The sequence below is a fragment of the Glarea lozoyensis genome (assembly GCF_000409485.1).
Source record: "Glarea lozoyensis ATCC 20868 chromosome Unknown GLAREA3, whole genome shotgun sequence".
Classification (NCBI taxonomy): domain Eukaryota; kingdom Fungi; phylum Ascomycota; class Leotiomycetes; order Helotiales; family Helotiaceae; genus Glarea; species Glarea lozoyensis.
This window is the reverse complement of record NW_007360998.1, coordinates 63,448-87,951: the sequence shown is the minus strand read 5'-3', so window position 1 is coordinate 87,951 and position 24,504 is coordinate 63,448. Positions and strand designations below refer to the sequence as shown.

The 24,504-nt window shown below is 47.7% G+C and overlaps 10 protein-coding genes across 10 annotated transcripts; 6 read left to right on the top strand and 4 right to left on the bottom strand.

Moving 5' to 3' along the window:
- Positions 1-1,414: 1,414 nt before the first annotated feature.
- Positions 1,415-2,082, top strand: GLAREA_00032 (uncharacterized protein; the record flags this gene model as incomplete). Its single annotated transcript, XM_008084792.1, has 2 exons — positions 1,415-1,657; positions 1,708-2,082. 2 exons carry the CDS (start codon positions 1,415-1,417, stop codon positions 2,080-2,082), a joined length of 618 nt encoding a protein of 205 aa, XP_008082983.1.
- A 1,989-nt stretch (positions 2,083-4,071) lies between these two features.
- On the bottom strand, positions 4,072-4,230 carry GLAREA_00031 (uncharacterized protein; the record flags this gene model as incomplete). Its single annotated transcript, XM_008084791.1, has 1 exon — positions 4,072-4,230. The coding sequence occupies one exon, from the start codon at positions 4,228-4,230 to the stop codon at positions 4,072-4,074; it is 159 nt and encodes a 52-aa protein (XP_008082982.1).
- Positions 4,231-4,562: 332 nt separating this feature from the next.
- GLAREA_00030 (uncharacterized protein) lies at positions 4,563-6,098 on the top strand (the record flags this gene model as incomplete). Its single annotated transcript, XM_008084790.1, has 1 exon — positions 4,563-6,098. One exon carries the CDS (start codon positions 4,563-4,565, stop codon positions 6,096-6,098), a length of 1,536 nt encoding a protein of 511 aa, XP_008082981.1.
- A 1,948-nt stretch (positions 6,099-8,046) lies between these two features.
- Positions 8,047-9,472, top strand: GLAREA_00029 (Clavaminate synthase-like protein; the record flags this gene model as incomplete). Its single annotated transcript, XM_008084789.1, has 4 exons — positions 8,047-8,308; positions 8,370-8,856; positions 8,920-9,225; positions 9,289-9,472. 4 exons carry the CDS (start codon positions 8,047-8,049, stop codon positions 9,470-9,472), a joined length of 1,239 nt encoding a protein of 412 aa, XP_008082980.1.
- A 601-nt stretch (positions 9,473-10,073) lies between these two features.
- Positions 10,074-12,321, top strand: GLAREA_00028 (uncharacterized protein; the record flags this gene model as incomplete). Its single annotated transcript, XM_008084788.1, has 9 exons — positions 10,074-10,407; positions 10,458-10,697; positions 10,746-10,841; positions 10,893-10,968; positions 11,020-11,188; positions 11,258-11,351; positions 11,399-11,710; positions 11,766-12,018; positions 12,069-12,321. The coding sequence occupies 9 exons, from the start codon at positions 10,074-10,076 to the stop codon at positions 12,319-12,321; spliced, it is 1,827 nt and encodes a 608-aa protein (XP_008082979.1).
- Positions 12,322-14,345: 2,024 nt separating this feature from the next.
- On the top strand, positions 14,346-16,190 carry GLAREA_00027 (uncharacterized protein; the record flags this gene model as incomplete). Its single annotated transcript, XM_008084787.1, has 1 exon — positions 14,346-16,190. One exon carries the CDS (start codon positions 14,346-14,348, stop codon positions 16,188-16,190), a length of 1,845 nt encoding a protein of 614 aa, XP_008082978.1.
- A 362-nt stretch (positions 16,191-16,552) lies between these two features.
- Positions 16,553-17,068, bottom strand: GLAREA_00026 (uncharacterized protein; the record flags this gene model as incomplete). The annotated part of the gene is made up of 1 exon (XM_008084786.1): positions 16,553-17,068. The coding sequence occupies one exon, from the start codon at positions 17,066-17,068 to the stop codon at positions 16,553-16,555; it is 516 nt and encodes a 171-aa protein (XP_008082977.1).
- Positions 17,069-17,493: 425 nt separating this feature from the next.
- On the bottom strand, positions 17,494-19,208 carry GLAREA_00025 (uncharacterized protein; the record flags this gene model as incomplete). Its single annotated transcript, XM_008084785.1, has 3 exons — positions 17,494-18,275; positions 18,394-18,720; positions 18,791-19,208. 3 exons carry the CDS (start codon positions 19,206-19,208, stop codon positions 17,494-17,496), a joined length of 1,527 nt encoding a protein of 508 aa, XP_008082976.1.
- Positions 19,209-19,883: 675 nt separating this feature from the next.
- Positions 19,884-22,048, bottom strand: GLAREA_00024 (Protein kinase-like (PK-like); the record flags this gene model as incomplete). The annotated part of the gene is made up of 3 exons (XM_008084784.1): positions 19,884-19,928; positions 19,977-21,443; positions 21,488-22,048. The coding sequence occupies 3 exons, from the start codon at positions 22,046-22,048 to the stop codon at positions 19,884-19,886; spliced, it is 2,073 nt and encodes a 690-aa protein (XP_008082975.1).
- Positions 22,049-22,882: 834 nt separating this feature from the next.
- Positions 22,883-23,926, top strand: GLAREA_00023 (cytochrome c heme lyase; the record flags this gene model as incomplete). The annotated part of the gene is made up of 3 exons (XM_008084783.1): positions 22,883-22,975; positions 23,030-23,631; positions 23,677-23,926. 3 exons carry the CDS (start codon positions 22,883-22,885, stop codon positions 23,924-23,926), a joined length of 945 nt encoding a protein of 314 aa, XP_008082974.1.
- Between the last annotated feature and the right edge of the window lie 578 nt (positions 23,927-24,504).

Here is a 24,504-nt window from a genome sequence, read left to right as displayed (position 1 = left end):
CGGTGGAGGTAACCTTCTCCTCTCCTCGCTCATCATATTCTAGATGAATATGCTCATCATATTCTAGACGAATATATTCATCTCCCTCAGGCCCTAGCTGATCCGTGGTGTAGTCCCTCACTGTTGGTAGCGCCGTTACCACAGACTTGGACGGAAGGTTTTGCCGTTGGGGGGTGGGAACATCAATGACTGACTCCTTAATGGGAATTGGTAAGAAATCGACGAACCTCTCCCTAGGTCCGCCGGCCGACCCCGATTTCGAGTATGTTCCGAGTTATCTAGAACAAGGCAAGTCCATTAGCGAGAGGACTCAAGATAGCAACGTGCATAGTTGGATCGCCCATCATCAACGGTGCCCTCGCGCGACAGCCACTTCGTGGCATCGCTGGCAGCAGGTTTATCAATGATAACGTACCGTTGTCTATTACTTTATCTCCTACCACCAGATCAAATGAAGCATGTTGCTTCGCACCTCGAGAGCCTGTATCCAGAGACATGCTCAGTGCGGACGTTTTCACTTAGAGCGGCTACAAACCCCACGATCGCAGGTTGTTGCGCAGGGAATGGTTGAGAGAACAGAGAACGGAGAAAGGGACATGATAGACAGGCGTTTGATGTGCGAATCGAAGCTGGCGAGGGCTTCCCCGACGCCAATTCCACGCGCCATTGTTGTAGGAGGCCAATTATTCGCCAATTGCTGGGAAAGAGGGTTTCTGTTTCCACAAAAAGTCGTGGGATTTTGCCACTTCAGCCCTATGTGCCAATATTGTTTTCGGGAATAGCTTGCTATGCTCACCCGTCTACGGGCACGCGAAGCACGATCATTTGAGCAGCTTGATTTACACACATAGTAATTGACCACTGACCAGTCGAATGGACTATATAGGTGTAGCAAACTAATTTGGATAATAAGAAAACAATATATCATTCTTTTGTAGAAGAAAACCCTTGGTGAGATTCCAAGTGATACGCTTGAAATCCCTATCACGGATATACACTGCACGCCTCCCCTCCCTGCGAGCACCTGGGGCTTGCAAGCGAAAGCACAAACGAGGAACCCAATCCCATACCTGCTTCCTGCTTCCACAAGATCCCGTCGATATTGACCTACCTCGTTGCTTGAGGTTTACACAGCGACGCATTCCTACAAGAACTCGTCGATGCGCAATTAACTCACTAACGTTACTTAAGGTTACGAGTCTCTCGTTGAAACGCCTTCTTGAAAACAATACCTCGATCCATGATATCGAAGAACATGGCAGACACAATTCCACCAGAATGTCGCCTGCCACGCAAAAATACGGCGAATATAAGAGTGACCTTATTCCACTAATTGTATAAAAAACCAAACTCAATATCACCTAGTCTCTGTCTATCTATTCTGTTAGATTCAAAACTGCCCCATCACCTAACCATGTCTACTCAATCTACCATCGAATCCGTGACTGCAAACACGCATCTCGACGTCAGAATCATATACACCAAAGCCGCTCGACACTACCTCGAATTCTGCTCCATACACCAAAACGACTCTCTCCCCATCGCCATAAAGAAGCTCATCCGGCACCACAACACCTTCCTCTACGGCAATTCGCAGTGGCTAAAGCATCTCGACGTCTTCCGCACGGCAACTCTTGAGATTGCTACACTTTCCCCCGTAACACTTCCCTCCCTATCTTGAAATTCATATACTCACACTGGCATCAGTACTGTGCTGAGTACGACGTCGAAGCACCATCCCATGAAGTCCTCATCGAATCCAGCACATCCAACAAACTCCTCACCAGCGCATGGAGTAATCCGGATATCTTATCTCATCTCGAATTCACGGACTTGAATCTCGACGTGGTGACTACTTCAGTTGACACAGATATTAAGAAGGCTATCTTGATCAAGACCGAGCTATCCCGTTTTGGTTTCTGCATCATCTTGATGGCTTTCCTGGTCTTGTGTATCGGTGGTGGTGTTGGCGTTGGGTTTGCGACTCACTCGATGGACTTGGGCGTTTTGATTGCTACTGGCCTCCCTGCTTTCGCTGTTTGTGGAAATGGATTGTATATGCGAGGTGTGAGGAGGGGATAGGAGGGTGTGAGAAGTTTGAGGACGCTAGGTATACCTCCGGGTATTCAACATAATATACCTTCATGTTTCTTTTCCTCGAAAGCTAGAATTTGGAACTACTCCCAAATTTTGAACAAAACATCGGATTCGAGTTTTGCTTGTCGATGCGAAAACACAAACACTTTGAAGATGTTGCTGAATAGAAAACTCTACGGGCTTAGGAAGTTAGGGGGCTTGGAGAACTATTCAATTCAGATAACTCCCAGATTGCCATCTTGCCACCATCATCACCAAAACGCAATCCTCCGACACGAAAAAAAACACAGAACCTCACCCGGCCACCTGTTGCAACCTTACCCCCTTTCTCGCTCTACATCAAATGAATTAATTCGTAAGCGAGCGCCCGAGCATTTTCAAAAGAGGAGGAGTAGTCTGAGCTCGGTGAGGAAAGGGGAATGGAGAGATTGTTGTGTTATTTTGAGGGGGCTTTCACACGTGAATGGGGGTGTTGGAGGTCGTTTTAGGAGCGAAGTAAGAACAGGATTGGGTTTTAATGTGCTTTGGCATGAGGATTCTATCAGTAAATCTTGAGAATTTCTGATTCAGAGCTAGATGATAATGCTTTATACTGCTAGGGAGTAGCTGATATCTGACCTAGAGGTACTATTATCAACAGCTCGGTGAGAATTTTGGGGTTTGAGTTGCCTGGGAATGAGTGGAGATTGATGAATATGAGCATTCAGTTGTTGAGCAACTACGTTCTGTAGATAGGCTTCTGATCTGGAAGAATGCTATTCTAATAGACTGAGCAGTAAACTGTAATTGAGAATAAAGGCTTCTCATAACCCTAAATGAGATGTGCGAGTTGTGATTTTGAGCTTCCACTAAAAATTCACAGTTTCACTTCTCAATTCCCATAGCCAACAATAACACTACCCCTAACCATGAGGTATAAAATTTCAATTCTTTCCCCGTACCTCTCAAGCAAATCCCACCATCGATATCGACATCATCCTGACAAATCACAACAATGTTTCGTTACACTCCCCAACACCAACGTCCCCACTACTCAACTCCGTGGGCACCACATGGTCACCGAGATTGAATTTCGCAAGAACATCTCAGTACGAAGATCTAAGAGGGTTCATGACGGGATGACCGATGTCTTTTGGTATGAGAGATCGCTGGAGTACTGGGTTTCCGAGTCCGAGATATGGGAGTGGAGGGAGGGGAATGGGTGGACAGTCGCCTCGCTTAGGGCGTTTCACTGGATACCGGTAAATGGGAAAGAATATAGTACAAATGAAGATGAAATATGAAGCGGATAGTATAGGATGATCATTAGAGTATTAAATGGAGAAACGAGTATAAGAAGTGATGGAGCCCAATGACTTGAAGGTATTCAGGAACGACACTGTGATACCGATGAAGCCGGTGATAGCCAGAAGTACCCCTAGAATATTGAGAGAAGATTAATGTAAGCGCTTCTCTACATGAGCAATACAAAGAGCGCAGTGACTTGATACTATCAAGCTAGTGACCATGCAGATTGGGGTGTTCTTGACTGAAATGGCAAATGAAGCTATCATGCATGGTGCTTGTGCCAATAGCATGGAGAATCAAATCTCCGCTCAAGAATATTCATTGGAGTGACAGAAATCACAGCCGATGAAACACAACTATCTTATCACCAATGATTGCGACGTGGGAAACGCTGTTTATGATCGACGTACTCCAATCTTCATCACATCAAGTCAGCGCATGAAGGTCGCAAAAGGAACACAGCTCAGAAACGAGATCTCCACTTGAAGTCAATCGTCTGGCGCATGAAGGGTGATATGAAGCGTGATGTACAAATAACGGTGAGGATAATCGAGATAATATTGACGGGAGATGGATGGAGATGGATGGAGATGGATGGAGATGGATGTGATCTGGCACGGACGTGACTGCAGTGATCGCCCACCAATGTCGTCCCCTACCACGTCCTTACCCACTCCAGCCAGGCGCTTAACCGCTGGATTGCGCAGCCAACCAGGCCTGCGAACGGGAGTGTCGTGCTGCACGGGGAAGACGAGCGGGGGCGGTTGAACCACCCACAGCGCATCCTTCGTCCCCACCACGAGCCAGTCCGCTTCGACTCTGCCCAAAACATCCAGAACGAGCCATTTCCTCGAGGATTCGCTCACCTCAGCCAGTCCCAGCATCAGCTTCATGGTCACCACACCTGGCACATCTGCCTCTCCAGCCCATCACATCGCCCAAATGGCTTACCCGCGCTATTGTCGTCGTCCCCTTGCAACAGCCATGCAGCTGTACCTCTTGTACCGCCCATTCGACTGGTATGCTCGCGGTATATCATAACTGCCACCCCTCCAGCCTCCAGCCGCCCAATATGTTGGTTGCATATCAGCGCTCGTCTCTGCCCGGCCTCTTGTATCACGATACGTTTCGCAACCCGGTGAAGGAGTTGAGGCATTGTTTCCGTAAAGGCTGAAGCAATGCAGAAGACTGGTCCGGATGCGATAAAAACACGAGCAGTGTTCGTCGTCACAGTCGTTCCGTGGCTCTTCCGGACAGCTTCTGCCATCTCAGTCAAGCGGACGATACTTCAACTACGAAGTGGCATTGGAATCGACTGGTCTCCTGCGCCGTCGCCAGAAAAGGGCCCTCCAGCATCGGCCGGAGCAACCAGAGACAAAACCGTTCTTCCAGCAGAAATCGGGGGCATCGTGGGAGCATATCTCTTCTGTCTCTGTATTGTCGCTCTCACTCTTCTCACTTGCGCCGGGAAACGTCGACGACGAGCGCTCTCACCTCGCAGACACTTGGATGTGGAGATGGTAGTTGCCTCACCGCCGACATTATACATAGATCCAACAGCACAATCCCCTTCGCTCAAGAGCCCAAGAAACTTCTCCTGGCCTTCCCCAGAGAAAGACGAACACAATCCTTACGTTTATCCGGTCATTAATCGATCACCCATCACCCCACCAGGAACCGATCCGTACGTCGACTCGCGAATTGTTCAGCACGATAAAGAAATGGCGGCACGAAATTTGGAAGATATTTATGCCCATGTGATGGAGCAGGAAGAGGCAAAGGCTCAGGGTTTGAGTCCGAAAGATTTACCTTCACCGGTTCAGTTACAAAGGCCGGGCTCGATACCGACTCCAGCACCGCAGAGAGGAGGATCACCAAAGAAGGCGGATAAATCGCGGAGACCGTCAAACATTACACTGGACGATGACAAGTCTACGAAATCTCGCGCTTCTTCCATTCTGTCTGCATTATCACCAAGACGAAAGACCGCAGTTCGCCCATTACAAATATCTTCACCTCTTCCAACACCAAAGTCAATGACATTTCCCGGTAACGACGAACATGGCGATCGGGAACCACTATCACCAAAATACTACAAACCACCACCACCCGTACCTACCGATCAAGTTCCATATAATCACTCCCGCAATAATTCCAGCATAGCACCAGCATCTCCAACTCGAAGTATCGCAGAACAGCTCGCTCCTTACGGACCAGGTGGACCAGGAAATCAGCGACACAGAAACTACCCATCTCAAACCTCCGTGCAATCCATCGACCCACCGTCAGCAACAACAACCACCTCCCAAACCCCAATCTTCATCCCCCAATCCAAACGCGCTCCCCCACCACTCCACCCCATCCCCACCGCCTCCAACCCTCCCTCCACGAACGCATCCACCCGCACCCTCCCCTTCCGCCAATTCGACACCGGTCTCAAATCTCCGTCCTTCAAACCCGCGACCAAAACCACCGTTCTCGAGCGCAAAGAACCGCAACACTCTGGCCCTGCTACCGCGGGTCTCAAAACCCCTTGGAGTGCCGGCGCGGTACCGTATTCTCCGTTCTACCAGCCGTTCACACCGATGATTCCCGTCACGCCGAGACTGATCACGAAGGAGGATCGCAAGGTGATGAAGAAGCAGGAGAAGAAGCTGGGGCAGGTGCAGGAGCTGATTAAGAGTGAGGATGATTTGTGGGATAGTGGGTATTAGGGGGTTGATGGGGAGTTGAAAGGGGAATGGGGAGTTGAAAGGGGAAAGGGGAGTTGGATAGGGGATAATGATATCATGAACTTGTTGTTGTCGTGGTGGTGTTTGGTGGTGTAGATAATATTTTGTTTCTTGGTTATGGTGAAGGGTGTTTGGTATATATATTGTTTACATTTTTGAATATTCATCTTTGCCTTTCATTTTTGTCCGTCTCATTATAATAGCGTTATTCGCCATTTCAGTTACGAGCACCCTGAATCTATATAGTCACGAGCGTGACAGTGTCAGGTTGATGTGCTCTTTAGTTGAACCATAGAGAGAAGTGGTTGAGTTGCCTTTGTTTCATTCCAAGGTTCCTTATTTGTTATGCTAGATGTTACCGGCTGGATCGATACGACAACACTCTCTAGTCAGATACCATTCTTGGTCTTTTTACTTAGAAGAAGCAAGTCAACTGTTATTTCATCCATCTTCTTTTTGGAAGAGATCATACAAAACGTATAAACATCAAAGAATCACTACCTCATGAAGGCATTCATGGTTCGTCACCCATGAAGAGGCTCTTTCACGGAAATACCCGTTATTCATACTCCTCTCATCAGAATAATCATATGATGTATACTCATTAACCCCCCTCTCCTTTTCCATATTCACATCTTCCATCCCCTATATCTCCTCTCTCCCACCCCTCCTTCCTACCCAACACCACCATCACAATGTTCCACTACACAACCACAACATCCTCCTCCACTAGAGCCACCACTCCTGCCACAAACCCACAACAACCGGAATCCTGGACCCGGAATAGTGGGGAAATCGGAGGCTTCCCGAGGCCGGCAGAGTACGAGGAGCTGAGACGGTTTATGGATGGTGGGGAAATGGGGTTTGAGATGAGGGAGAGGTGGAGTGTGGGGTTTCCGAGGCTGAAGGGGAGGGTGAAGGGGAGGGGGATGGATCCGAGGGCGGAGAGTTTTGTGCCTGGTGGAGGAAGGGGGGGAGGTGGGTGAGGAAGGAGAGGAAGGGAGGCTGGTGAAGTGAGGGTTGACTGTGAGATGAAGATGGACTTTTGTTAATAGATATATCCATGGGACATGAATTTAAGCGGCGAGACTTTTCAGTGTGTTACTTAGAGAACTTGAGAACACATACTGCAGTAAGAACCCGAGTCTCAAGATAACAAGAAACAAATAAATCAAAAACACCTCCGTACCTGGTTGAGTCTGTTTCGATATATTTGTTCATCTAAAAGCAAGACCTTTGTCTGCAAGGAAACCTTTTTTCATAACATACCTAAAATTACATGTGATAGCATTCCAAGCTTTCGAATGCATTTACACCTCATCTCGACAATGACATGCTGCTTACTATATGATAAATATTAGGACTTCTGATTATTTGCAATGTGAAGTGTGACGAGAGGGGAGTGCGGGATGAGAGAATAGACGGGCTGAGAAATATAGGGTGAAGGAGCGAAAAAATATCAGATATCTTCTTGAGGATTTATGGAAAGACAAATGAGATTTACAGTGTTAGGTTGTGGTTAGTGAAGTTGAATGTGGATGTTGGTTGAGAATGGGGTCGGGCCCCACAAATATCACTCACAACTAGATGCTAGCGTACCACGTTCATGTCGACGTTAACTTGAATGAAATGTAAGTCAAAAGTTCGAAGGGTGGAGAAAAAGATGTATAGTCCTCTCTGATTGATTTTATGGTATGTTTAACCTCTTGATCACTGCTACAACTCGACGACAACCCGTCCCAAATTCTTAGCTCATTGCATCATGCTCATGGGTGGTGACGGCACTGAGGGGTGGGCACCTAGCACACGATACGTGGACGATCAATTACCCAGCATTAAAGCTGCGTAAGCCTCAATTGTACGCTCGTGGGAAAGGATATAAGTCGCACCCTCCAGGCCAGCTATTTGGAGGATATTCCCAAACGCCACAATGGCTGCCGTTCAAACGTCCCGTCCCGCTGGTCAACCAGACATCGATTACGCTCCTGATCTTGACAAGTACTTGGCCAGAACTCAAAGGCGGCTTCAAAAGGAACCGCTTCATGAACAGCCGCTCCCTGAAGGGTTTCCCAAAACTCTTGTGTCGGATTTTGTATGGGAGGATCAAGATTTGGAGAAGACTTATCAATGGGTTTATGAGTTGAATGATCAGGAAATTGCTGAGATAGAAGAAGCTCTTGGCCACTTCAAATGTAAGTAAAGCCAATCCCGTCTCAATATGTCCTTGGAGTATGATGTCTTATCGAACCTCAGCATTAAACCAGCCGCTGGGATTCATCAGCCAAGAAACATTTCCTTTACCTAAGCTACACTCAATTTTACGGGACATCTCCACGGAAATTCATTATGGTCACGGATTCAAGGTACTTCGAGGACTTCCAGTGACAAAGCATACACGGGAAGAAAATATCATCATCTACGCCGGCGTATCATCTCACGTAGCACCCCAGCGAGGGCGGCAAGACAACACCTTCGACGGCAAGCCAGCCGATGTTGTGCTAAACCACATCAAAGACCTCAGTTTGGTTGTCGACAAGAGTCTCATTGGAGCCCCTGCATATACGGCGGACAAACAGGTCTTTCATACGGACTCCGGTGACGTTGTATCGTTGTTCGCTCTGAATACTTCCGCTTCCGGCGGTCAAAGTAAGCTTGCTAGTACCTGGCGCGTTTACAACGAGCTTGCTGCTACTAGACCTGATCTCATCCGCACCCTGTCCGAGACATGGGTTGCTGATAAGTGAGTTACAACTCCAAGGAAACACCTCTATTGCAAACCGCGCAAAAACTGACTTCACACCAGTTTTGAAAATAAACAGAAACCATACCTTCTCAAGCCACTCCTATTCCACCAGCCATCAACCGACAAGACTCCTGAAAGAGTAATACTTCAATATGCACGTCGTATTTTCACTGGCTACCAGGCTCTCCCAAGATCGGCCAACATCCCACCTATTACAGAGGCTCAAGCTGAAGCACTTGATGCATTGCATTACCTTGGAGAGCGTTTTCATCTCGGTCTTGATGTTCGTCAGGGGGATATTCAGTATGTGAATAACTTGGCATTGTTCCACGCTCGGGATGGATTTGTTGATACGCCTGAGCAGCAGTACGTCCCATGAGTCCACACTAGCATTTTCGATTATGTTTTATAACTGATATGTTTAAATAGACGACATTTGATTCGCTTGTGGCTTCGAGATCCTGAACATGCTTGGCCAACACCTGAGGTACTATCTGAACGTTGGAGCCAGCTATATGATGGAGTGACTCCAGAGAATCAAGTCTTCCCTCTGGAACCTCGAATTAGAAGTTCAGGTCGAGGTCAAGCTAAAGAAGAGAAGCCAGGTCAGTAGGTTGCGTTATAGCGAGCATATCTCGTTTTGAACTTAACTTTATTTTACGATGCAACGTGAATATAGTTTACACACATATGATTATTTCAAGAGGAGGCATATCTCAGAATGTTATATCATAATTTACCAGAAGTCATTCCTATGACACAGGAACATTCCTGTTGATTGTGCAGCTCCTCCTCACCCTGGTATCGCCCGGCTCCTATACATGCATTACTCGAATTAGAGTTATTCGCCATACTGATTATCTCGTGCAACCTTCCAAATTGACACTTTTGCATACCCTACCCATTTAGATACCAATTGATGCAGATCAGCACGTTGCATCTGATGTACTTACAGGGGCGACAATTTGACAATTCAACGGCGACATGTCGTCAGAACACGACATCTCTGCAACCCCAGCAGACTTGTCAATATCACATATATCATTCGACCACTGCACGATGTATTCAATGCTTGTCTACTGCATATGGAAGTTAACACGACCTTGGTAGTGGGATCATGATGGTGCAATCAGGATCACCAATGAGTAATTATCCTTGCGCTTCGAATGGTATGCTGAGGTTCTGCACTTTACAGTTAAGATTATAAGATAAGAATGACCCTAAAACCACATTGCTGGAATACCGGCACTGGAATCCCCAGTCTATCCTACTTCATCACAGCCATGTCATTCCTCCGCCGTTTCGGACGAGAAAAAAATGAAACTCAAGCGACAACAACTGGTATCGATACTGGAAGAGCAAATTTCGTCGCAGATGGCGATCTGAACTATGCTATTGAACAAGGTGGAAATGGATCGCAGCCTTCATATCAGGAAGTCTCCGGCGCACCTGTGGAAGTGCATTCGCCTCTCGGATACGCAGTTGGTCCTGTCACGATCTTGTTCTTGAACATGAGTAAAATGGTGGGGACGGGTGTTTACTCTACTCGTCAGTATTTCCTCGTCCCCTGATGCGAGTACCAATTAACATATTTCTAGCTGCTTCTGTGCTCGTTGGCACCGGTTCAGTAGGCCTCAGCATGATATATTGGGTCCTCGGCGCTCTGATCGCAGCTAGTTCTTTAAGCGTGTATCTAGAATACGCTTCGTACTTTCCGAACCGATCGGGTTCTGAGGTTGTGTATCTTGAGCAAGCTTTTCCGAGACCGAAGTATCTTTTTCCAACTGCTTTTGCTGCGCAGTTTGTTTTGTTGTCTTTTAGTAGTAGTAATGCAATTGGTATGTTTGAGAGGCGTACTGAGTGGGGATTGGCTGATAATTCGATAGTGCTCGCACGGTATTTGTTCCGTATAGATGGGCATGCGCCTAGTGATTGGGAGTTGAAGGGTGTGGCGATTGCCGGGTATAGTGTTGTGGTTCTTCGTAGGTCACTCTTGCTATTACTCGGGAAATTAACCACTGATGAAATGCCAGTCCTCCTGTTTAACACGAAATACTCATATTGGCTATCTAATGGTATTGGTATCGTCAAGCTGTTGACTCTGATCTTGTAAGAATACCCGAATCTCCATATGTTAGGCCTGCCTTAACGCCAAACCAGCGTCGCTATCACAGGTCTCGTCGTCTTAGGAGGCAACACTTCCGTCAAAAACCCAACAGCCAACTTCCAAAACGCTTTTGAGTCTTCTAAAACTACACCATATGGGGTGACAAACGCGCTTGTAAAAATCATATTTTCCTACGCCGGCTACGAAAACGCATTCAACGTCGTCAATGAAATCAAGGCAAGATGCCTAAAACCGTTCAACTACTCAGAAAATTAACAAAAGATTTCATAGAATCCCGTAAAAACCATCCGCCGCAACTCATTCATCTCCCTCTTCATCGTTACAATCCTCTACATCTTCGCAAACATAGCCTACTTCTCCGCCAGTAACCGACCCTCTCCCCCCCTCTCCCACCACAAGCTAACCCCTCAGTACCAAAATCGCAAATCGAAAAATCAACCCAAATAGCCGCAAGCCTCTTCTTCGAAAAAGTCTTTGGCAAAGGCGGCGCCGTCCGCGGTCTCAACTTCCTCATCGCCCTCAGCGCATTCGGCAACCTGATCGCCGTGCAGCTCGGCTCGTCAAGATTGATCAGAGAATGCGGTCGCCAGGGCGTGCTCCCTTATCCAAGGTTCTGGGCGTCGACGAGGCCATTTGGGACGCCGACGGGGCCGTATTTCGTGAAGTGGGCGCTGACGATCCTCATGATTTTGGCGCCGCCGGCGGGGGATGCTTTTAATTTTAGTATGGCCCCTCCACAAGTTCTTAATCTGGTTTGTGTGTTAATATGATTGTGCAGTTGTGAATCTCCAATCCTACCCCTCGGCATTCTTCAACGTCACCATGGCAGTAGGACTCTACCTCGTCCGTCACAGACGCAAGAAGTTAGGCGTACCGCGATCCGAATTCCGCGCCTGGGATATCGTCGTTGTCTTTAACGTCCTTACTAACCTCTTCCTCCTTATCATGCCTTGGTATCCTCCCGCGTCTGGGCGGTACGGAGGCGATGTGTCGTTCTGGTATGGTACTTATATCGTCGTTGGTATTGCTATGTAAGTCCTCTCTTTCACCTGTCTTCCCCGCCGTCTTCTTACGGACTTAGACTTGTACTCTGCGGCCTGTACTACTGGGTTTGGGTCTACATCCTTCCTAAAATTGGCGGGTATGCGATTCGTCAAGAGGTACTTACGCTTGATAATGGAGCGACAACGCATCGGCTTGTGAAGGTGCCGAATGGGAAGGTGGCGGCTTGGGATGAGACGCATGATCCGCTGGGGAGGGATCTGAGTGCGGCGGTTACGGAGGTGGGTAGTGAGGGGGAGAGTCAGAAGGGGGAGGGGGACGTGAAGGTTTAGGTTGGCGTACGAGGAGGGGTAAAGCTTGTTTTGGTTTGGGGGATGAGGAGGGTATGTGCTTGATTCGGGTTTGAGAGGAAATAAGTCTATGAGTGACAGTAACGTGTCCTGATCCAAGACATTTAAGCCATCATCAGTCTGAACTCTAGGACGTCTCTCATTCGAAGTGAGAAAGAAAGACAGCAGACTAGACAGGTGCCACAGACGTGTTGAAAGACACAGAATATTTCCCGGATTAGCCCTTACTAATACACAAACACATTAAACTGCTATCTCTTCATACTTACTTGACCTTCGTCACTTTAGACAATACTGCGGAGACTTGCGATATAAACAAATGGAAAATTCAAGAGGTCTCGCTTAGCCGATGTTCGAAATTTTGCAGTGACTGTTTCTGTAAGAGTAATGTTTTTAAATCTAGTATATAGCGTCTTATATAATTACTTTTTAAGTTTAGTATAGTAGGTGTACCGACCCTATTCTTTCACATTATAATATAGCCACTTCGCTTGATTAAAAAAGCGACTGCACGTTAGCAAAGCCCCCAAAAGTATAAAATGAAGGTTGTGAGAAGGCTTCGACAAGACGTGAGCGAGATCGTGGAAGGAGTGGAGAGATTAGGTCGTCTGATATGGGGCAGATTCTAGGGAATTATTATGAGAAAGGCATCTGACACAGAAGGCGGAAACCAAAATGTAGAGAAAAATAGGTTCAAGAATATGGACGCCGTTAGCCTTCGATCGACGGTAGATTTTCTGGATCTCCTAGCCCAGATAAAACTCGTGACCATCATATTCTCAAGAACTTTTTGTTTTTCATCTCGAAAGTTTCACTATTGACTTTGAAAGTTTTCCAGGCGATGTCGGCATGGAAGACTGCAGTTGTTTTCGAAATTGTTGCGACAGACGCTGAATAATCAAAGAAGCCACGATGAAGATCTTGCTGCTGTCAAGTCAGTCCACCATGCAGTACATGGCCTGTTTGAAATAATAGCGCTCGAAAGACTGGACCAAATTGAATTAGTAAGGCAGAGGAGACCAAGACCTGGAGGCGTGAAATCGCATCGTTTGTCGTCATAACCATGGATCGCGTTATCGAAGGAGGGTCATACACCTGGACGACAATACGAAATAAATAAAGCTGCAAAGAAAGGACTATTTATAGATTAATTATTGTGTTCGTAATTTTGTAATGGTTAATGATGTTAAGATGTGTTTTGCCGGTCGAGCTTGGGGTTTTGAAAGTGGATCTATTGGCTGAGAAACGTTTTTTGCTTTATATGTTATCTTAAAGCACTAATTTCTATCAACCAATGGGGACATGGTCTAGGGGTATGATATCTCATTCGCATCACCGTGATTTGAGAGGGTCGGGGGTTCAATTCCCCCTGTCTCCATTTTCTTTTTGGCTTTGGCTTGTTCAAATAATCTTTGATCCATTGATCTTGGGGGTGAGATAGCAAATGTGTTCTGGCAGAATTTTTGGTTTTTTGCTTCTCTTAACAGGTCGTGGGCTAGATTTCGAATTTACACAGTATTTGTCTTTCGCACTTTTTACTCTTGTTTATTTTATTTTATATATTTGTGATTATGACCTATAGGTATAATCAGTTTCTTTTCTACAATCATGAGCTAGAATATGAAGTTCACTTGTTGTTTTACATACACAAGTGAACTTTTTGTATCACTCTTTCGCTGGGCGGGCTCGCGGAGGACAAAATAAGTACTAATTTTGGGACTCAATAAATCGACTTCGATCAGAGCTTAAGAAGTCTTACTGACGTAAAATAATCGATGAAACAAGTCATATTGTTCCAAGTCAATACACTAAATGCCGATATTTCCTCAACTTGATCGAAGAACTATCGTGCTTCGACTGCATCGCAAGGCTGGGCGAGGTCGGAGTTTAGCCGGCAGAAATCTTCAAGCTCTTTCCGCCTCCAGGAGCTTGCATCCAGCCAGACCTTCCACTCGCATATGACAACGCACCGTTGTCCTACTGCGGCTCTCCATGAACTAGGTAATATGGCAACCGCTCTTGATCCTGTATCTGCGACCGCGACATACACAAGGTTGCACATAACACCTCTGGACCCCAGCCTTCTGCGAGCTATCCTCCCACCATCGGTCCTCCCCAGCGCGCGGAATATTTCCTACCACACGATTGCGACTTTTCCTGAGAAAGGCTACGGATTCTTGGATCTGCCAGTCATGGACGCCGAGAAAGTTAAGAAGAAGCTCAATGGAGCGATTCTAAAGGGGAGCAAGATCCGAATTGAAAAGGCCAGGCCGGAAAAGAAGCTGGACGTCGCAGTCGAGGAGGAGCCCGAAGCGCCCAAGAAGCAAAAGAAACATTCGAAGAAGAGGAAGAGGACCGATGATGCGATACCCGGGGCTGAGATTGGGGAGAGATCGGTGAAGAGAGGCTGGACAACGCCAGTTGCGACAAAGTTGAAGGATAAGGAGGTGGACAAGAAGAAAATAAAGTCGAAATATACTACGGGGCCGGAATGCCTTTTCAAGACGGTTGTACCACCCAATGTTGCGTCTGTGTCGAAGATTACAGAGAAGCCGGACAAGAAGAAGAGAGGAAAGCCCGGGAAAGAGACAGTGGTTCACGAATTCTCAAAGACGACAAAATATCCTACATTTTTGAAGACGACATCAAGTGGTAAAAAGGCGGTATCAGCAGAGTTTGTAGAGGGCGAAGGGTGGGTTGACGAGGAGGGCAATGTGGTGGATGAGGTGGTCAAGACGACGAAGAAGGTTGTGAGTTTGGATAAACCGAAGAGGAAAAGGAAAGAGGCTACACCAGAGCCGGTCATTGAGGAGGAAAGCAGTTCGGATGAAAGCTCTAGTTCTGAGGACAGCTCTGAGAAAGAGGAAGTAGAAAGCGAGAAAGTGGCATCACCGTCAGTAATAGAGAAGAAGGATAGCACTTCCAGCGAAAGCTCTAGCGACGAAGACAGTTCTTTGGAAGAGGAACCAGAATCTGAGCCATCGGCATCAGCGCCGGGGTTAGAGAAGGAGGATAGCCCTTCTGGTGAAAGCTCAAGTGACGGTGATAGCTCAGAAGATGAAGCGGAGGCCCAAACTGCTGCGCCAGCCGTCACGTCAATACTCAAAGCAACACCTCCCACAATACCCGACACCACAAAGAAAGAAGCAGAGTCGCCGACGTCAAGCTCGTCTGATTCCGAGAGCGACTCAGATGATTCTACTGACTCTTCTTCCGATGACGATGAAGCTGACAAAGATATTTCAATGTCCATCCCCGAAAGTGCGACAGATTCCCGTCCAATATCCCGTCCCCAATCATCTTCTGGCCCACCGATAAACCTTTCAATCAAAATCCCTGCACCACCAACAACAACAGAAATACACCCCCTCGAGGCTCTTTACAAACGTCAGAAAACGGGCACAGAAACCGCACCAAAACCAGCTACAGAATCATTCTCTTTCTTTGGCACAGACGACGCCCAGAATGAGTCTGAAGCCGAAGAAGCCACTGATCAAGTTCCTCTAACCCCATACACCCAGCGAGATTTCGAATACCGCGGTTTAAGAAGCGCAGCACCAACACCAGATACCGCCCATGCGAGCAAACGCTTTCTTTGGCCCTCATCACGCGACGATGATGAGGACGATACACCAAGTTCACCTATCAGAGGCAAGGCGGAAAGTAGTAAAGAGAAAGGCAAGGAAAAGGCGGTGGCTGGTAATGAAAAGAAGGAAGAGGAAAGCGATTTTCAGAAATGGTTTTATGAACATAGAGGCGATACTAATCGTGCGTGGAAGAAGCGGAGGAGGGTCGCGGGGAAGGAGAAGAGACATAGGGAGAACAAGAAGAGGAGTGATAGGGTTGTTTGATTGATGGATGGCTTTATGATTTGAGTGTTTAGCGGCATGATCTGGTGATATGATATCCATATTGTATTTGCATGGAATGGTATGCATAGCGTATGAGCACGATTTAAAATTTCGGAGTGGATGAAATGTTAAGAGTCGTGTAATTCTCGCTGTGTGTATTGCTAAATATTCGCTACTACTTCATACCATTTACGGTTTCTACATTTAAACTCGACACACTTGAAATGATTGCAGGCACCGTCTCTGCTCTGACTTGAGGTGGATTTCCCCAACTGCAAATCATCTCCTCCCCTGACTTTCCACTTGATATGCCATCATATAAAGTTACTTCCGGACCTCTGTCATCACCAACTCATCCACGCTCACACCACAGCCCACGAATCAGCAAATGGATTCTCTTTCTCTACTCTCCCTCTCACATTGTCCCTCGGAACGATTCTCCCTCCACTCCTGGTTGATAAAAGGGAACCATCACGATTCAACTCTTCAAGCGGGATGCCTGTCTCCCAGTTCCCTGATGTTTTTATAGGAGGTCCTCGGGTATGGAGTGGGCTTGGGAAGGTAGGCGTCTTCAGTGTCGGAGAGCTGGGTTTGACTTTCGGGTGCGGCAGGACGGCGAGGTTGAGGGAGGAGTGTTGAGATGTGTTGTGCCTATTTAGCTGGACTGTATCCGATTTGGGTTCTCGAGAACCATCCACAACCGTCTTATCCCGTCCCAAACTCGCAGGCGCAGACATCATATGCACAAGCTGCGGTCTCACCAGCGTAGAATTCCTAAACGCATCTCGTCCCGCAACCCTCACCCCTCCCCTCCCCGCTTCCACCATATCAACCCCCGTCCCCTCAACCCTCGGCGTCATAAACCTCCCCCTCCCCATCCCCACCCCAAACGGCCTCGAATTCACACTACTAACCTCATGCAACCCAAACACATCCCGATTCTTCACCCAGAGAAACGCTCCATCCTTAAACAACAATATCCCCGCAAGCAACACCCCAATACACCCGACAACCAAACTCCCAACCACCCACGCCAATCCCGCCTCGCCTACCAGCAGTGCGCCCCTATCAACTTTCGCCCGTGATATCACACTCGCTATCGACAGCGCAAGCGACAACAACCCCGTCTCGAACAAAATAGCAGACAGCCAGATCCCGCGATTCACTAAAACCGGATACCGAGACGAGAAACGCGACGCTTCGTCCAAGGAGACGAACTGCGCGTCGATGGCCCTCCGGCGCTGGTCTTTCTGGTGTTCGAGGCGCGCGGCGGCGAGCAGGTCGCGGCTTTTGGAGGCCGAGGCTAGGATTCGGGCTTCGCGTTTTGCGTGGCTGGTGAGGGTTTTTTGGGTGCGTGTGTGCAGGTTGTCGTGGGTGGTGCGGAGGTAGGTGAGGGTGCTGGGGGGTGGGAGGGGGAAGGGAGAGGGTTGGCGGGTGTGGGTGAGGGGGGGAAGGAGATGGAGGGGTGGTGGGGGGTGTTGAGGAGGGTTGTGTCTGTTGAGTGGGCGAAGAGGGAGGGTGGTGCTGTGGGGGTTGGGGTGGTAGGTTGGTGGGATGGTGGAAGAGGGCTGGTTTGGCGGGTTGAGGGTGGGAGGAAGCTCGTTTGGCGTGAGGTGGTGGGGGAGTGGAGGGAGAGTGATAGATTTGCTTCGTGTGGGGGATTCTTTGAAGGTGTTGTTGCATTGGATAATGATGAATCTGGTTGAGTTGGCTTCGAAGAGGCATTTAGGATAGTCTGCTGAGGAGGCGGTTTGATAGGCCTTTCCCGCAGTGTCGACGAGGAGGTTTGTAATTCTGTAGAGTATTTTGCACCCGCGAGAGGGTTCCTGCTTCCGGAGGTCTGTTCAGGCTCACGCCCCTTGATCGGGTCTGGTTTCTGAAATATACGAGGCACAGTACGATTTTCTTGCGCAGCGATCCCGCTATCCGTCAACCTTTGCGTATGGTCTCCCAAGGGACTGCGGGCAGCAGCTAGATCAATGAACTTACGCTCACCAAGATGTTTAGGTGGAGCTCTGACCCTAGAAACCGAAGACTGAAAGCTAGCCGCTCTCGAGTGTCCTGGACTGAAGTGATAATTTGATCCTAGACAAGAAAGGTTAGTTGTTGTTGTTGTTGTTATATGATGAAAACTGGAGATTTCATATACCTTGGCTCCGTATTGAATGTATACTATATCTAAGAGGATTGTGGTGATCTATACTGTATACTACTCCTGGTGCTCTGGGTGTAGAAGGCGCTGAAACTTGCGGTGGAAACCTTGTAGATGAAGCCTCATTCTTGCCATGAACGTCTGCAGTGGTTCTAAATTCATTGCCGTTTCGTCCGGACTGAGCAGTATTAAGCGAGCCCCCTGATGCCCCAGATGCAAATAGTTGTTCGACGTGCGCAACATTCACAGGCACTCCTCCACCATTCGACAAGGGCCAATTCCCTTGCGCAAATCTGTTCTGGCTACCTACCAGCGAGCTCGACGGATCGGGAAAGCCTTTGCTGGAGAGTCTTTTCAATGACGTTGCATTACCGTTTTCTGTTGTTCAAGAGAATAAGTCAGCCGATTGCCATTACAAAAAGAATGCATTTTTCAGAGGCACATTTACCTTCTGAGCCCTCGGACAAACTAACATCAACAAAACTGCCTTCACAGCTGCTTACTTGTGCCACGTTCGTATTAGGCGCAGCCAACAAACCACGCGCTCTTGTAACTGTACCTTTCCCAGTCACAATACCCATGTCCTTCCGACGAGCAAGACGCTTCCTAAATATTTTGCTGCTTGCAAAGTCGGGGTCTGAGTTGCTAGTAGAACTATCACTGCTGAACACGGAGTAGTTTCCGTCTTCCTCGGGTGTGGTTGGCTGTAGCTGGGAGTTGTAGGGGTTTCTGTCTCGGACATCGCTGTGATACGGAGTCGAGGTGGGAGGAAGAGAGGGCGTGGATGCTGGACTTGCTGATGACCCAAGCATTTCGCTGTGACTTTGTGAGGTATGTGTGGTAGGGATTCGTTCTGACATAGTCATGGCAGCGATTCGTCTCTAGGACTCTGGAGGAGAGTGAAGCAGACGCAGACTGTAGGAACTTGAATGAGTGTTTCCAAGGACAAGACTTCGAATCATAGCTTGGCAACAAAGCAAATAAGTGATAGAACACATGGTGCATTCCTTATGGGCTTTTGTATACGAAGCCTGAATTTGAGATGGCGCCCCTGAATCATGTGTCAGTGTCAAAGCTCCTTCAGAAAGGGTAGTTATTCAAGTTATAGCTCTCCAGCTGTGGAGCCAATGAATCTGATTCATGGCGACGGACCTCCAAGAGGGGGTGAATATAGAAAACAACGAATGACCAAACAAGAGGAGAAACGGGGGCCAAGATGTTTCTCAACAGCGTGTTCATTTGCAGCATTGTAAGTGAGTTACTCGGAGCGCCCTCAGTGGTAATGTCAACAAGCCATGGGCTTAGACTGCTCACAATTTTGCATCCCGGCCTATTGTTGAATTTGATTGTGAATGAAACAGGATTAATCGAATGAGCTAACATATATGAATGCGTTCTGCTCAAATTTGTTTTCCATCCCACATGTTGCGTAATTCGTAAGACGAAGAGTAAATTTGAGGCTTCTATCCATATATACAAAACCTGTGCGCCAGTAGATACCGTGAAGACCTTTTATATCCCATTTGGGGAAAGAATAAATATTATACATTCGGAGAGAGTAAATCGTATTTGACACATCTCTCGACCTGTTTTTTTGTCAGTATGTCTCACGGGTCAATGGGAAACCAACTTACGTCTTCCACGCTGGCCTGGAGGAATTTCCTAGCCTCCAGCCCGACCCAAACCTTCAACATGGAAAAGTCTCCTTGCCTCAACATGCCACCTCCACTTTGTGCACCAAGCTGTCGTAATATCGGTAATGCGCTTGAGAGTAAATCAATGTCGGGATTCAAGCTCCTACCAATGCCTTCTAGCAAAAGTATGCTTATAACAACATTGACGAAATCGCCCTCCATTCGCACATGATGGCCACGGACCATGCCGAGGACTTCATTTAGGATGTCGCCAATTTTCATGTTGCCGAGAGCTAATGTCCGGCTTTTCACTCCGAGGACGAGGTGCTGCATCTTGAGGGCAAAGACCTCTTGATCGATTACGGCGTCCGGCTGTCGACATCTCTCGCACATGAGATGTCCAGCTTTATATCCATCAAATTCGGCTACAGCCTTGAACAAGTCCAAGAAGTTCTTGCGATTGATTGCATTGAGCTCAGTCACCAGTCCAGTATCAATGAATATCAATTGTGGCCGGAATCCCTCGCTGTCGATTTTCTGTAGTTCTGCCTCCCATGCTTTCGTATCTTTCTTGTGTCGATATGGCCTTAGCCGGGCCAAGACTTTCTCTGTCACATCTGGTTGTTCTTGGGGATTCTCATCCTTATGCTTGCTGAATGGCAAATGCGGATGAGCTGATTGGTAAAACCTAACCATGATATTTCCCGGGTGAAGATCAGCGTGGACGAAGTTGTCCAGTAACAGCATTCGTAGAAAAGCATCTAATCCTTCGTCTGCAATTTCTTGTTGGAACACACCTCCTCCATTCTCCATGAAATCGGAGAGAGGGATCCCTTGAGCAAATTCTTCTACCAGGACCTGCCGTGTGGTAAAGGCAGTATACGGGTATGGAAACCACGCTGTGGTTCTGTCCTTGAAATTCTTTCGGAATATGGTTAGGTTGGCTGCCTCAATTCTCAGATCCAATTGTAATCTCATCATTTCACCAAATTGTTCGACCTCATCGGGCAATGATAGCCATTCAATGGTTGGTATGACATTGAGAACCGCTGCGAAGAAACCCATTATCTTCAGATCTCGTCTGACGATGCGTTCTACGCCGGGATGCAGAACTTTGATTGCAACATAGGTAGATGGCACTCTGTGAGGAGTGCTTTTCAGCAGAGTGTCTACATTCTTCTGTACATTCTGCCGTAAGTTCCTGGGCTCCTCTAGGTCGGTGTCTCCTGGCGCAGCAAGATCTGGTTTCAGTTTGGCCCGGTAAACCTGTGCTATAGCTCCAACACCTAATGGCTCCTCGTCGAATTCCTCAAAGATATCCTCGAATGGACGCCCGTCAAAAGCGCGAGTTATGATTTGTTTCGTTTTGTGGAGAGTATGGGCTGGAGCGTGGGAATGCAATTGTGACATAACTTCGCACATCTCTGTCGGAAATATGTCGGTTCGAGATGCTGCCCATTGACCAAGCTGCGAAGATTAGCAGCGCTCTAGCCATGATTTGGGGTGCGTACTTTGATGAAAGCAGGTCCAGCACGTTCCATAGACTTGACCAGAAACCAATACCACCATATCGTGCCAGACCTCTCATTGTCCCTGTCTTTCTGCCTTGGACCAATCCATATCGCGGGTATTGTGAATATCACTGGCACGAAAATCACTAACAGATGCAGGAAGCGCGCCCCCGTACAAGCCGGCTCCCAGATGTACAGGTCTGCAAATAGAACGATATTGTCCCATATCCGTCCTATACCATGACTGTCTTCAGACACCTTCTTCCTGATCTCCTCCCTCGACGCTTCCAGCATCCGCCCTTCATGGGTCTCATTTGTTCCCCCGTTGTCTTCCTCGGATATCTGGACAAAGGCAATTGGACTCAGCGTCGCCGCCGAGGCAAGCACCAGTCCTCGAAACCGAGGAGGCGTTCGGAATCGACCACTATATCCCCCCCGATTTCCATATGCTCGTTTCGCGATCGTCCGGAGTTGGATGCGACATTGGGAGGAGGGCCGGAACTGAGGAAATGACTGCAGAAATCCGCGACATATTGGACCTCTGTTCAAGAGAACCCTCATGTTCCTTTGCAGAGTCACGTATAAGAGGTGGGTGCTATCGGTTTTCCATTAAGATGCAGTAGGGTGTAGGGTGTATTGTCAGGTTCCTGGGAGCTTGCTCGTGATAGAGAAACAACGGGACTAGGTAGTGACGTCAGGTAAAAGCACTCAAAGGCAGCCCTTCGACATTCGCTCAATAACAATGTTCAAATATGTCTTATATTCGTCTAGAGTTAAAAAAAAATTAAGTAGCACAGTTGTTTTACATATGATTCAAATATCAGCAAGCGTAGAGAACATTCATGACTACCTAGGTAGGTGTACGTACCTATTGCGGATTGCGAGTTCTCGGCCAGACACCAGTGGGTGACACAATTCTCTGCGCACCCAACTTCGAAAGCGGATAACTCAGCGTCATAGCTAAATATCGTATTTCTGTTAACATAGGCTTATTTGCGAGGCTTAAAACTACGATCCGATCAAAAAATTAAAAAGTTTGGATATTGTTTCGTTGTTAAAACCTTACTTAGAGTTTCTGGCTGCGCAGTTATGTCACCCCCTGGTGAGAGAGTCGGAGAGCGGAAAATTCCGGCCCGATAAGTGCTAAAAAGAAAATGATTTGTTTGCCCCAATGCGCCATTGGCCAGACCATCATCAGTCCCCCAGCAGCGAGTTTGTCGATTCAAGAATAATTGCCTTCCTCAAATACCTCAGCATATCTTGACCAAGTGTCAGAAGTTTTGCCTTCACCTATTGTAATTTCTCATCGACCGATACAATCGTCACATCGCGACACTCAACACCTCCCATTTCACGAATTCATACTGCCCCGGTTCGCGGCATTCATACAGCATCATGGGATGGTTTTGGGCAGAATCTCCAATCATCGAATCCTCAATCCCAAAGATTCCACATGCCATATCCGCTGGCAGTGATGGAAGACCTCCAGTGAGACTACTACTCCCGCTCAACTATATTCATCTTTTGCTAACTCATCGACAGCCCGCATGTCCCATGCACAAGAGCAGTGCGCCGGCAGCAGTCACAGCACCATCTTCCACGGAATCCGCCTGTCCATATACCCCCCCGAACGCTTCAAAAGTTGACGAGCCGAAACCCAGCAGCAAGCGCTCCAAGTACAACCCCCTGAACTACATGTTTTCCGACCTGTCCCAAGACAAATCCGAGAATCAAGCCGTCGCTCTTCCCACCGAGCGCGAACCGTCCACCATTCCAAGAGGAAGCGGCGAAGGCAACTGGGAGTACCCTTCACCACAGCAGATGTACAATGCTCTGCTGAGAAAAGGATTTACGGATACAGATGTCACCGCTGTCGAGGATATGGTATCAGTGCATAACTTCTTAAACGAGGGTGCTTGGGCGGAAATCGTGGAGTGGGAGCGCAGATTTGGTCAGGGTCTCAGCAAAGGATGGCAGAACTGTAAAAGAGGAGAGGCAGGCTCGATGGCGAGTGCGGATATGGGGCTTGATGTTGACCATGTCCCACAGCCCAGTTTGATGAGATTCATGGGCCGACCGAAGGAAATGACTCCAAAGGCTTTCATGATTCAGGTTATGGGCAAGATCTACCCGTCCGCTTTTGGGTAAGTAGAAGTCTCTATATTACAGATGTATACTAATCATCTCAGAACGGAACCCCCCTTCGATCGACACGACTGGTTTGTCCAGCGAGAACATAACGGCAAGAAGCAAGAAATTCGATATGTCATCGACTACTATTCCGGTCCACCTGAGCCTACCGGCGAACCAGTGTTCTACCTCGATGTTCGCCCAGCGGTCACACCAACCCAAGCCGTCGAGAGATTGATGAGATGGGGTGGAGATGTTTGGTATCGAGCATCTGGTGCCGCGTTGCATGAGAGTGCAACGACAAATTAGGATCTGAAGGGGAGGAATCTTGTACAAAAGCTATTAATATATGGGGCGTTGGTCTTTTGGCGATGGGCGATGGAGAAACGGTTTACGGGTCAGAGCACCACCTGGGTTGGATTACCATTAGGTATGCTTTTGTGTGTTTGTTGCTCAAGCGTCCTGCCTTATGCCTCTCCTCTACTATTGTATAATATTATGATACCATGTTAATTTCAAGAATTGATTGTCATATCTCTGATCCAACATTTCAAATATTGCGTAAAGTCGTCTCCCGCGAGGTCAGCCCTTCCTATCTACTGTTCCCCTTTGTAACAATTTACAGATTGCCTACCTGGTACGTATCCCAATTCGTATTTATCACTATTATACTTCTATAACGACGGAATCTTATTCGAACCGAAAGGTTCGCTAAATTGAATACTCTTGAACGATTTACTATCATCTTCTTCTCGCGATCATACCCTTTCCAGGTCTAGGTAGGCATTTCATAGATCTCTAATGACGGATGATGACCTCCACGGCCGGAACGCTTCGCTGGGTGAATCTTCGGGCCGGGCCGGGATCATAGGGGAAGGTGTAGGATG